The 12,463-nt window shown below is 28.5% G+C and overlaps 2 protein-coding genes across 7 annotated transcripts; one reads left to right on the top strand and one right to left on the bottom strand.

The window, feature by feature from the left end:
• Window positions 1-328: 328 nt before the first annotated feature.
• On the bottom strand, window positions 329-2,968 carry LOC124834139 (cation/H(+) antiporter 15-like). The gene is made up of 3 exons (XM_047308761.2): window positions 2,777-2,968; window positions 1,663-2,670; window positions 329-1,564 (listed from the first exon to the last, which is right to left on the bottom strand). The coding sequence occupies exons 1-3, from the start codon at window positions 2,966-2,968 to the stop codon at window positions 329-331; spliced, it is 2,436 nt and encodes an 811-aa protein (XP_047164717.2).
• A 6,952-nt stretch (window positions 2,969-9,920) lies between these two features.
• On the top strand, window positions 9,921-12,026 carry LOC124834126 (uncharacterized). 6 transcript variants are annotated; one of them, XM_088092072.1, is made up of 5 exons: window positions 9,921-10,504; window positions 10,639-10,748; window positions 10,854-10,923; window positions 11,201-11,332; window positions 11,600-12,026. In XM_088092072.1, exons 1-5 carry the CDS (start codon window positions 10,384-10,386, stop codon window positions 11,857-11,859), a joined length of 693 nt encoding a protein of 230 aa, XP_087948198.1. In that variant the 5' UTR covers window positions 9,921-10,383; the 3' UTR covers window positions 11,860-12,026. The 6 variants fall into 6 exon arrangements, with proteins under 6 accessions (XP_087948198.1, XP_087948197.1, XP_087948196.1 ...); XM_088092071.1 differs by having other exon boundaries at window positions 9,929-10,504; window positions 10,639-10,757; XM_088092070.1 differs by having other exon boundaries at window positions 9,931-10,504; window positions 10,636-10,757.
• Window positions 12,027-12,463: the final 437 nt, after the last annotated feature.

Here is a 12,463-nt window from a genome sequence, read left to right as displayed (position 1 = left end):
GAAAATAAATGTTAATGTATAATGAGAAAAATTAGAAAGAAAATAAATATTTTAAAAAATAATTGCAAATAAATATAAGGTGAATGAATTTTGTTCAATTATTAGTTCAATTGAGGAATATAAAATGATACACCACAAAACTAAAATCAAATACAAAAAAAATTATATGATATTGAACAAATAATCACATTTGTTAATAAATGAATTTTATGTTATTGATAAAGTTTACACTCGTTTATAAACTCTAAAATGATATACAAAAATCAATATGACCAAACATTTTCATGTTTGTTGTGCTTCATTGCAAACCTTCATGGTTATTTTGTCTTCAAACAACAGACTCAAATATGCCTTTGTTAGTGGCCTTATGGTTTAGATTATTTCCAAAAATCATTCCTCCATATCCATATTGTTGAACAACTAGCACAGACGAGCGTGAACCAAAATTATTTGACACCAAAATGTCTCCTATGACTCCAAGTTCCAAGCACTCACACCACTCTAGCAAATCTGTGAATACCTTAGAGTTCCTACAATTCCCTTGTCCAACTATGTAAAGATCACAACCAAATTTTTCTATTTCATTGAGGACTATAGGAATATCTTCACCATTATGAACATCAATCTCTGAGTAAGATATTGAATCATTATTGTTAACTGCTGTAAGTCTGAATGTGTTTATATATTCATCATCTAACTCCTTTTGCTTATCTGTGTCTATAACTACAGATAATATCTCTTGTGTTTCATCATGAACAGAGGCATCTACTTCTGCTGCTTCACCTAATAGAAGTATTCGAACCACTGAGAGTTCTGTTCCTGGACGTCCTACCATCCTCCATGCAATGGCCAATGCTTCACGATCATCAGGACCACCAACAAAGACCATGCGAACATGAAGGTTCATTTTGGGAACTAACCCAAAATCACGGTCAATAAATATTCCCACAGAGCAGGGAGCACCTTGCATTACATTTTGGTTTATATCTTTGTATACAACATTGGTTACTTCTAAAGTACCTTCTAAAGTTAATTGTTTGTGAAATGGAAGAAGAATTAAGCTTGTGCGTTTCTCATCTGCTGAGTGGTATATGTCCTCATGAATAGTTGCATATGCTGACACCACATTTAAGGTCTCAACTCTAATAGCGTCATATGCCTCTCCAAGAGCATCAAATGCATTGTGAATGCTTTCTAACTCTTCTTGAGACCTGGTTAAGTTTTGTTCTCCAGGTTGGTTGCTAGGCTTCCCTATATGTGCAGCAACTAGGGCAGCAGCACGTCCAGTAAGTTCAACAAGGTACAAGGCAAAAACATGCACAGGGGAAACTCTCATGGCATTAAAACATTCAATTATGTTAATCATGTTTGCAACTTGGCGAGTATTATGGATACATGTTATAAGTCGAAGCTCTGAATCAATCCTTAGTTTTTGTATGGTCTTTAGCTTATTTTGTTCAAATCTCTTTCTTGGTTTGAAAATGGCATTGATGACGGGAGACACAATTATGGTCATTAGAAGAACAGCAGAAGTTATAACAGCATAGGTAGGTACAGAAAATATCTGCAATAACACATCACAAGAACTTATGGATTATACTGTAATTTCATATTTAAGAAACTAAAAGTAATTGAATACAATGTTTTTAAATAGATCAATACCGTTCTATCCCAAGCAATGTTCAACATTATTAATGCCATGGCGCCTTTATTGTTCAAAATCAAGCCCAAAGTCAAACCATCTCGGATACGCATACCGGAGAATAAAGTAACAAATAAAGTGCTTAAAATCTTTAGAGCACATAACAAGAATATAATCATAATTATAAAGGGCCAATTTTCATGGAAGAAAATTGCAATCAGCATAAGTTTCATCCCAGTCCCAGTAAAGAATAGGGGTACTAAAAAGCCGGCAACAAAATCATCTGAAATTGACATAACCATTTCAGCAAATTTCCCATGAGGTAAAATTAGTCCAAAAACAAAAGCCCCAACAATGGCATGTGCACCGAGAAAATCTGAAATGCATGAACAAGCTAAAACACCCATGAATATAAATAGCAATTGGTTATCATTCCATTCATCTTTGTCTGCCTTGCGATCAATAAACCATTGAATGACTGGACGTACCACAAAGATGCACACAACAATAAAGATTATCGTGCATGGCACAGTGTAGATAGCTCCTTTACCATTAATTGAAAATGGAACAAATAAAGTGAAAAGAATCCAACTATAGGTGTCACCAATCATAGAGGCTGTTAAGGCCGCTTTTCCAAGACCAGTATAGAGGAGCTTAAGCTCAGAAAGTGTGTGTGCTACCACAGGAAAACTTGTAACAGTAAGAATTAAAGTCCAAAGTATATAAGCCTTATTTGTACTTTCCTCAAGGGGAAACATCATAATATGTCCGTAAACTTTTCGAAACAAACCATATAACCATGGTGCAATGAGCATGGGAAAGATGATCCCAGCAATTGCGATGCTTGCAGCTTTCCTTTTCACGTGTAGGATGGTAGTTAAGTTCATCTCTAATCCACTAAGGAATGCATAATAAATAAGACCAATGTGCGAAAGGACCTCGACATTAACAACCCCGTTTACCGGAAAAATGAACTCAAAAATGAGCGTGAATCTTCCAAGTAATGGTGGTGTTAGTAGGAAACCAACCTACACAATTATAATTTAGAATGTCCACACATTACATTGTTAGAAAGCCACGTATAAGAAATTTTGAGATAATTTTCATAAATAAAATGACTTTTTATTTACTTACAGCGATTTGTGAAATGAGACGAGTTTGATGTAAAGGTTTGTAGATTATGGAAAAGATACGAGATAACCCAACAACAAAAGCAATTTGAATGGCCAAAATAGGGAGCTCTGTTTTCAGGACTTTGTCAGTTTTCCAAAATTGATTAGAATTAACTATAGACACATTGTAACATGCTGGTATTGTGTCCGTCATTGTTCCTTTGATTTTGTATGTAATACACTACTCTCAATGTTTCTTCAACTATGATGCTTTCAACCTTTATATATTTTTCTTTTATGGTATATAACAACATCATACCTCATCAACAACATAAATTCCATCTATACATATCTATCTATAGTATCACGTGTCTTATGATCTGTGTCATTTTCTGTTGAACACAATAAATAGTCAAAATCTTCTATAGTTATTATTTTATACAACTACATTATTAATATTTTTTAAAATATTTAAATTTTAAATATCTCTATTTAATGTTTTGTGATCATTGTCTAGAGAAAATGGGTTGTAGATACATCATTTTATTTTCCTATTGATAGCTTATGTGGTTATATATTTTCCCTCATATAAAAAGAGCATGCAAGAATTAGTTTCTTATACGCTGGAAAAATTCAAGTAAATCATTTTTAAAACAGACATGCAACCTCTCATTCATTCAAAGGCAATAACATGCATTTTTGTTTATGTTGAAAAATAAACTAAAATATACAAACTTGACTTTTGTAAAAAAATTGACATGAAACTAATAATGTTACTATTTCAAGTCAAGTATTACTTTAGACTTACAATATTTTCGTACTTTGAAAAAATAAAAAGTGCATATTCCAACCAATTGGATTAAAATGGGTCACATTCATGAGTCAAAAATATTTGTTTACCCAAACTTCATTATAATTAAATTTATAGATTTTTACAAATCTAATCACTTTCTATATTTGACATTGTCAATTTATAAAACTTTATAAGCGTAAATTGAATTCTCTTAAAAAATCTTACAATTAAATTAATCAGATTTTTATGAAAAAAATATAAATTTTATTGATGTTAATTTAAATGGGTCATCCTGGAGATAAGATAAAAAATGTAATGATTTGGTCAAAAGTCTAAACAAATTGGTTGTTGCCAAAGTTTGAGACAATTTGAACCAATTAAATATCGACACGAGTTAGTCCTGGCTAAATATGATGATGGGTCGGGTCAAGCACAGATGGTTTTTATTCGCTACCCGGTCCATAACAAAAAATTCACTTAGTACTTGTCACATTACCTGTCAGATATCCATTTAAAAAATAGTCAGGTATTTCAAAACTCGCGAGTATCCCGTGGATACATGAGGATATTTAAAAAATGATATTTTATAATTTTTTAAAATAAAATTTAAAATATATATATATATATATTATGTATAATATAATATAAATTAATTAATTATAAATATAAACTTAATTTTAATTAAATTTAACCTAATAAAAAATTTAATTTTAATTTTAATTAAATTTAACCTAATAAAATATATTTTTAATTTTTTGCAGATAATGGATACTCGTTGGTAAGGGTAGTGTGATACCACATCCAACTCATTTATAAACGGATATTAAAATACTCACTACCAAATGATAAATACATGTGTATACCAACTATCTGTCGCAGATTTTACCTGCGGATATCTATGGGCATGTGTATTTTTGTCATCCCTAGTCCCGACCAAAGATTGAATTAAGTTAACACAAGCTAAATGACAATTCAAGCCAAAGGTTGAGAGGAATAATCAATAATCAAAGTTTTAGCCAAGTTGACATAGGTTGAAGGTCAAATTGAGGTGTCCAAGTTAAAAGTCGATTCAAGTCAGCACAAAGTCAATATGAGCTAATCCATTAAATTTAATGTTTATGTATATGGGTAAAAAAAATTAAATTATGTATAAAGTCGTGACACAAGTTCACCTGTAATCGATTACACTCTTTCTGTAATCGATTACAAGAAGTGTAAATGGACATAAATTCTCTTATAATCTACCAAGGCTGTGTAATAACAAAAATGACTTATGTAATCGACTAGAGGCTTCTGATAATCAATTATCAGAGGGTATGAGTGTTGAAACAATGAGTTTCTTTTGTGTTGATTACATTCAGAAACTTATTCACCATATCAATTAATTACTATTAATTATAATTAGAAACATAATTAATACTGTCAATTATAATTAGAAACACAATCAATACTATCAAATATATTTATTTAATTATATTTAAAAATATATAATCAAGAATAATTTTAATAACATAATATTAATAATTATTGTGAATAATTAATTAATTGACAAAATTAAAAAACAAATATAATTTAATTAAAAATATAATTAATACTATCAATTATAATTAGAAACATAATTAATACTATCAAATATATTTATTTCATAATATTTAAAAACATATAATCAAGAATAATTTTGATAACAGAATTTTAATAATTATTTTGTACAATTAATTAATTGACAAAATTAAAAAACAAATATAATTTAATTAGAAACATAATTAATATTATTAATTATAATTAGAAACATAACTAATACTATCAAATATATTTATTTTATTATATTTAAATACATTTAATCAAGAATAACAAGATAGATATGGTGAATAAGTTTCTGAATGTAATTAATCAAGAACCATAAACAATATACATGGTCAACGACTAAAAAAAACTCATTGTTTCAACATTCAAATCCTCTGGTAATCGATTACAAGAATCGATTTTTCTATTACACAGATTGGTAAGTGACTACCAAAGAGTTTATGTCCATTTACACTTCCTGTAATCGATTACAGAAAGAATGTAATTGATTACAAGTGAACTCGTGCCCCTGCACGATTTTAGCACTGTGTAATTGATTACATGGTAATCGATTATCAAAGCCTAAAAACATTTTGGAAGTATACAACTTCAGCTTTAACGGTTATGTCAAGATCAAATCGTACAGGAGGGAACAACTTTCTTATTTGAAGTCGCATGGACTCCACAAGTTATCCAAATGCATAATTTAAATATCTTTTTTCTATATACGTGAATCTCACTCCATTTTTGCCTATACGTAAAAAAAAAACCCTTTTTTAATCAGTCAATTGAAATTGCATATTTGTCAATTTTTCTATTTGTTCACAATTAAGTTTGTTATTTTTACTGTATGATTTTAATTTAGATTAAAAGGAAAAATAATAAGGTACGTGCATCTTTTATATTTTAATTTTTTTTTTTTCATGAAATGCCTAAGCATTCTATATACCTATCAAGATAAAGAAATAGTTATTCCTGATTTTTTTTTTTAATTCTAGACACAAACTACTATTCTACATCCTAGTACACAATAAAACATGAAAGACAGACACTTTACAAAATAACTCAGCCAAGCAGCTTAAAACTGGGCCTTAGCAACCTTTGTACCCATCATATAGAGCCCATGAAGCTGATGAGCACTTTTTTTTATTCTGTTGGTTTCTATAAAAATTTGGGTGATTTCTTTATGTACTCTCATAATTTCAACATATATTCTCATAAAATTTTTTATCCAAAATTTACAATTTAAAATATAATATTTTGTATTCTGGATGGTATATTCTGATATATAAACTAAAAAAATTATTTTCAGTGTATAATTAAAAATATAAAGATATTTTGAATTATATAACTTAAAATATATTTTTTTTATATTTCAGTGTGCTTTTTTAGATACAAAAATTATACATATTTTATATTTCAAAGTACAAAATAAAAAATTCATATTCCAAATTGTATGTTCTGAAGTTTAAAATTTATATTCCAAATTAGACATGGAGGTGCAAGATAAAACTATAGATGTACATGAAGAAATTATTAAAAGTTATTCTTTCATTTGTTCTAAGAAAATTAAGGTTTCATTAACATAATATAATATGTTGTGTCTATAAAAACGTTCTTTTTTAAAAGAAGAAAAAAATTATCAAGAAAGAAAATGTTATCCAAAATTTTTATGAGGAGAAATGTTGATATTTTATTGTGTAATGAATAAATACGTTTGAATTCATTTATGTTTTAACAAAGAATTTTGTATTCATAGATATTGGTATAGGTATAAATAATATGTTATTTTTTTAATTAGGTATGAGGATATATATATATATATATATATATATATATATATATATTCACTTTATTTCTATGTAAATTACTAAAGTATTGATAATTGATTAAGTAATCATATATATACATATATTATTAAGAGAATATTTTCTTAATTTTTAGTTTTTTTTATTACATATTTTTCTCTCTCTCTTTTGATTGTTTGTATTGTTATATATTCAACTTCAATGTACTTTTTTCCTTTCACAAGTTACACATTTTTTCCTTGTAAAATTATGTTCAAATAGTTTATGATAAATTTCAATGAATTAAATAGTTTTTAGATCTCACGTTTGATTTTTTTTTGTTTATTGTTTATCTCTTTTCATGTGAGAATATTTGATTCTTAATTTTAAGTGTTTAATTGCATAAACTCTTTATTTATAAGGTAATATAAAAAAGTTTTTTTATTTTATTTGAAATTTTTAATTGCATAAACCCTTCATTTGTGAGGTAATATAAATAATTAATCTTCTTTACTTTCTTATATCATTATTTTTGTTTTATTTAAAGAATTTTTGTTTTACTAAAATAATTATTATCTCTCAGTGTTTCACTGTTTAGATATTTGAAAAGTTTTTATGCAATTTTGTTTAATAATGTATCAAATCATATCTAAGGCACGTATCTTTATCAATTTTATTTCTTTTCAGTATTTTTATGATGTAAAATCATCTTTTTTATTATTTTTTATATATGTAGTTATTTTTATTTTTAATTTATTCTTATAAGTATAATTTGTATACCACAATTTTACAAACACATTTCATTTACTATAATATAATAAATGATGAGGTCAAATCATATTTAAGATACTTTTATTATCCCTAGTCTCAACCAATTTTATTCAAAGTTATTATGATGAGAAATGTTGATATTTTACTGTGTAATAGATAAACAGGTTTGATCCATGTTTTTGACAACAAAATCTTGTATTGACTTGATATTGGTATAAATATAAATAATATGTGATTTTTTTTAATTAGATATAGGAATGGAGATGAATACGTGATTTTTTAAGTTTTAAGTGGTTTTAATCACATAAACTCTTCAAGGTAATATAAAAATTTGATCTCCTTTACTTGCTTAGATAATTTACTTTTGTTTTATTTGAAAAACTTTTGTTTCACTAAAATAATTCATTATATCTCTTGAGTGTTTAGAGATTTAGAAAGTTTTTATGTAATTTTGTTTAATAATGTATCAAATCATATATAAGGCACATATTTTTATCAATTCTACTTCTTTTCAATATTTTTATGATGTAAAATCCTCTTTTTTATTGTTTTTATATATTTTGTTATTTTTATTTTCTAACTCATTCTTATAAGTGTAATTTGTTCACCACAATTCTATAAAAGACATTTCATTTACTATAATATAATCCTTTAATTTTGTTTTCGTGAATCTTGTTTATCATAATTAAAAACATAAAAAAAAATCTACATCTAAATTCAAATTATTATTAGTTTAATATTTTTTTATTGTGAGATTTTGTTGAAGTAGTATAATGTTTTTTAATATGTAAAAAAAAAAGATTTGATTACAATTTAAAGAAAAATAATAATAAAAGACATTTGAAATATTTTAAAACTTGAATATATTTTCTTTTAGTTTTGAAAAATATTTTTAAATTTTATCAATTTTTCTTCATTAACATTTGAAAAAAAATAGACATTTTAATTTTCATGAAATTTTATTTATTTGTAATTGTCTTATAATACAATAATTGTTTCATTTTTATTCGTACTTTAATTTAAAATTTATATAATTATAATTTTTATTTAAATATTTGACATTTTTTATAAAAATAATTAATTAATAAAAAAAAAATTATATTCATTACATATAAAAATAAGATATGAGGATGATATTTTATTAGGAAGATGTTAAGATAATAAAACTTGTTTTCTTTCCATTATTATCTATAATAGATGCATGCTTCCCGATCTTATTTAATTATTGATAGACATATTTTTTCTTTTGTCCTTTGATGAGATAAATCAATTTCAGCGCTAACAATATAAAATATGAAATCTTCTTGTAATAATAAAAGTCTTAAAATCATAATTTTCTCTCTCTTCTTGTATAGTTTTTTTTTCCTTTGTGCACAAATTATTATAACACAATCATCTATATAAATAGCAGTGCTCATTTCCATAGGACATTTCAGGATAAGAAAATAATAAATGGAAGATTCTTTATTTCCTTTATGCATTGTCTTTTAAGTCAAAATGTCAAATTGATATTTATTTCCTTATCTACTTTTTCTTTCCTGTTATTTTCGCCCTTTCTCTTCCTCACATCTTCACATGAAAATCACTGCAAAACCAACCACTCTCTCTACTCCTGCAGTGGTTACTAATATAACCACCTACCTTACCAACTTAAACTATTCAAGAAAAATAACGAGATGAATGAAATATTCAAGAAAAATAAATGCAATAAAAAAAAAGTAAAGAGATGAACATCAGTATTTAAGGAAAAGAAATAGAAAGTATTTAAGAATATATCCTATAAAAAGGAATAGATAAAAGAAAAAAATAAGGCTGAACTAGGAGAAGGTGCAAAAGCCAAAGCATTAGGCGTGGCTTCATTTGTGTTCCTTGTCTTACAGAGAAGAGGGATGAAAAGAAAACTACACTAAAGAAAAAGAAGTAAACGAATAAGGAAAAGAAGATTGTGATGCATGCTTTGAAAAACTATGCCAAAGAAAAAGATATATAGCAAATTAGAAAAGCAGATAGTGATGCTTTGAATCTCCTTTGCCAATAGCCTACTATTCTTCACTTTGTTTCCATTTTCCAACTCTTGTTCAACTATTTTCTTTTTTTTGGTACAGTGGTTAGTTCAACTTTGTACAGCCATAATATATTCAAGTTTAATTTTCTGTGGTTGCTTAACTTGCTTCCTCTTGTAAACCAACAGCTCTAATATCTAAATATTGAAAAACATTTTCAAAGAGTTGAAATTAAAAGAACTCAACCTGTCTCTCTTTAGGCGCTTCTAACTTTTGTGCAGTCAACATTGGAACATGGACAAAGAATTAAAGATGCATGATCTCAAAGAAGCCTTGAGATCAAGTGACCTTTTAATCTTTTTTCTAGATGCATCACCTTTTAATCCTTTATGATGTCACGTTATTGTTGGTCTTGTTCTAGCATCCACCACAGGAAAGGTGCATATTTTGGAGGTGACCAAAAGCATGTTTCAGTGTTTTTTTTTGTTTGTTTTGTTTTGGTGATTAAAGGAGCTTCCTGAATAGAACGAGACCAAAAATTTGATGAACTTGCAGTCACATTGCATAATCAACACTCAAATTAATGTGGCCCATTTATTATTTTGATTTGCATTGACTAATGTATGGTTAGGTAGGTGGGTATTTTCAGAGTTTACAAGGGCCCCATGACAATAATTTAAAGTGAAACACAGTAGTCCTTTTGTTCACTTGTATGAATGTTGTATACAAGAGGAACTTGATGCTGAGTACTACCACCCTCAATACTTTGTCTTCTCACTGCCTTGCCTCCATGGAATTGGACATTGGAGTCACTCACTCAGATCTGAGTCTTGGTATTTATGCCATCCTTTTCTGTTTCCTTTTTTGGACTACAAAGAATGCTGTTACTGGCTACCACTACTAGTTCTAATTGTTTCTGATCTTATTTGCTTATTATGACCCTATGTTGTTGTTGCTGCTGCAGCAGAGTCCTGGTTTGCAGCTGAAACTTCAACTGGGTACCTTGAAGATGTTATTGCAGGTTGGGGTATTTGGTGCAAGCAGCACAACTTACCATCCTACTCTCAAGATCAAAAGGTTAACTATGTATGTCTGGTTTCGTGTTCTCTACTTTTTTCTCAACAGTTACTCCCAAGCTTTTGTAGTCAAAGTGTTTGAAAGATGTTCACTTATTGATCACAGAAAACCCAATATTTGGTTGATCAGAAAGACTTGTTTCCAGCATTCTCTTCAACAGCTGAAATCCTCCATGGTATGCCTTCTTTTCATCTTCAAACTTGAGAGATTTTGCAAATGACTTCAGTGATAATTTTCATGGCTATTATTCTCTACTCTGTTCTTTTTTTCTTTCACAACCCTACAACTTGGCTAGAGATTATATGTGCATAAAAAAGGAGTTTAGATTTTGCAATAAATTACCACCAGCATATCCTTTCATTTTTTTTCCCTATAACTTCGCTTCTAGTTTTGGCAGCAGTGATAGCAATTGAAACATACCCACCACTGACATGCAAATTATTTATTTACAGACAATAACAACGTCGGCACTATGAAGCTACCATCGTTGGAAAATGATAAACATGGAGCTGCAATGAAGCATGATTCTGCTCAGGGGAGCTATCCATCTAGAGAGTCAGATGAAAGTGATGCTTCTGTCATAAGTACCACATGCTCTTTTGAGTTTAATTTCTAAAACACAATGCAGATAATTTTACACTCTTAATTGATCAGAAATATAGAAAATAAGATAGTAATTGGAAAATTAAAAACTTATCATACATAATACTTTGAGATTAGATAACAACAACATACATAATCTTTCACTCTTCTCTTGTTTGAACAGAAAAAAGATGATTTACTTAATTTAGTACTCCATACCTTTTACTATGGCACTCATAAGGTGTCCTTTTGTCCTCGTTCTTATTCAGGGGGTCACCGGAAGAAAATAGCTTATCCATTTGAGTTGGTGAAGCCAGGAGGAGTTGAAGGGGAAACGACCCTGAAAGATATAAATCACCAGATGCTGATGAGTCCATCAAAGCCAATTCCACACCCTGTGGGAGACTCTCTCACTCATTCATGCATTTCAAATCGTGCCTTTGGTATTTCAGGTAAAGCAGTGGCAGCCCTTACAAGGATTCAAACTCAGGGTAGAGGATCTATCACCATTATCAGAACCAAAGGTTGATCTCAACCGAAGTGGAACCTCACTGTTGTATAATATCTTAGATTTTGTGTTATACTCCTCCTAGTCATCGTTTCATAGTCTATACCATAGTTTGCAACCATGTACTAAAAAAACAAAAAAGAAGGGTTTACGAGGCATAATGTTAATTTGAAATTTTGAATGGTGAATTGATATATATGATAGAATAGGGTATTGTATATCATTGGCTTCGTATTTGGATTTCAAAACCTAATTCATGGATCGACCAACTAAGGAACTAGGTGACGGATGAGTAGGTCATTAGTCCAATCGCGCATGTATAACAATTAATTGTCTAATAAATATCATAAAATAATAACCCAAATTTGAATTTTATCCGTAAAATAATTGACTATTCAGTTGGACCGACCGGTTTGATATGGTTTCAGGAATTATGCCACCATTAACATAATTTAATTATGGGAAAAAAAATCTATCATTTTTAGAAATATTATATATGGAGCCACCTAGATATATGTCTCGATTACGAATGTCAATCATGCTAAGGAAATTTTGTGGCAACCTTCTCGTCTTGTGTCGACGTTGAATCTCTGCTGTTAAAGATTCTCAATTATGATTTTGTATG

The sequence above is a fragment of the Vigna umbellata genome, chromosome 5 (genome assembly GCF_029865625.1).
Source record: "Vigna umbellata cultivar VRB3 chromosome 5, Vumbellata_1.0, whole genome shotgun sequence".
NCBI classification, from domain to species: Eukaryota; Viridiplantae; Streptophyta; class Magnoliopsida; order Fabales; family Fabaceae; genus Vigna; species Vigna umbellata.
This window is presented reverse-complemented; position numbering and strand designations above follow the sequence as displayed.

Excerpts from the sequence above, each read along its gene's own strand:
- LOC124834139 (XM_047308761.2), bottom strand. The coding sequence starts at position 2,968 with ATGACGGACACAATACCAGCATGTTACAATGTGTCTATAGTTAATTCT. Across the intron at positions 2,671-2,776 it reads GTCTCATTTCACAAATCGCT|GTTGGTTTCCTACTAACACC; the intron begins GTAAGTAAATAA and ends ATAATTGTGTAG. Across the intron at positions 1,565-1,662 it reads ACATTGCTTGGGATAGAACG|ATATTTTCTGTACCTACCTA; the intron begins GTATTGATCTAT and ends GTGTTATTGCAG.
- LOC124834126 (XM_088092070.1), top strand. The coding sequence starts at position 10,384 with ATGAATGTTGTATACAAGAGGAACTTGATGCTGAGTACTACCACCCTC. Across the intron at positions 10,758-10,853 it reads AAGATCAAAAGGTTAACTAT|AAAACCCAATATTTGGTTGA; the intron begins GTATGTCTGGTT and ends TATTGATCACAG. Across the intron at positions 10,924-11,200 it reads AACAGCTGAAATCCTCCATG|ACAATAACAACGTCGGCACT; the intron begins GTATGCCTTCTT and ends ATTTATTTACAG.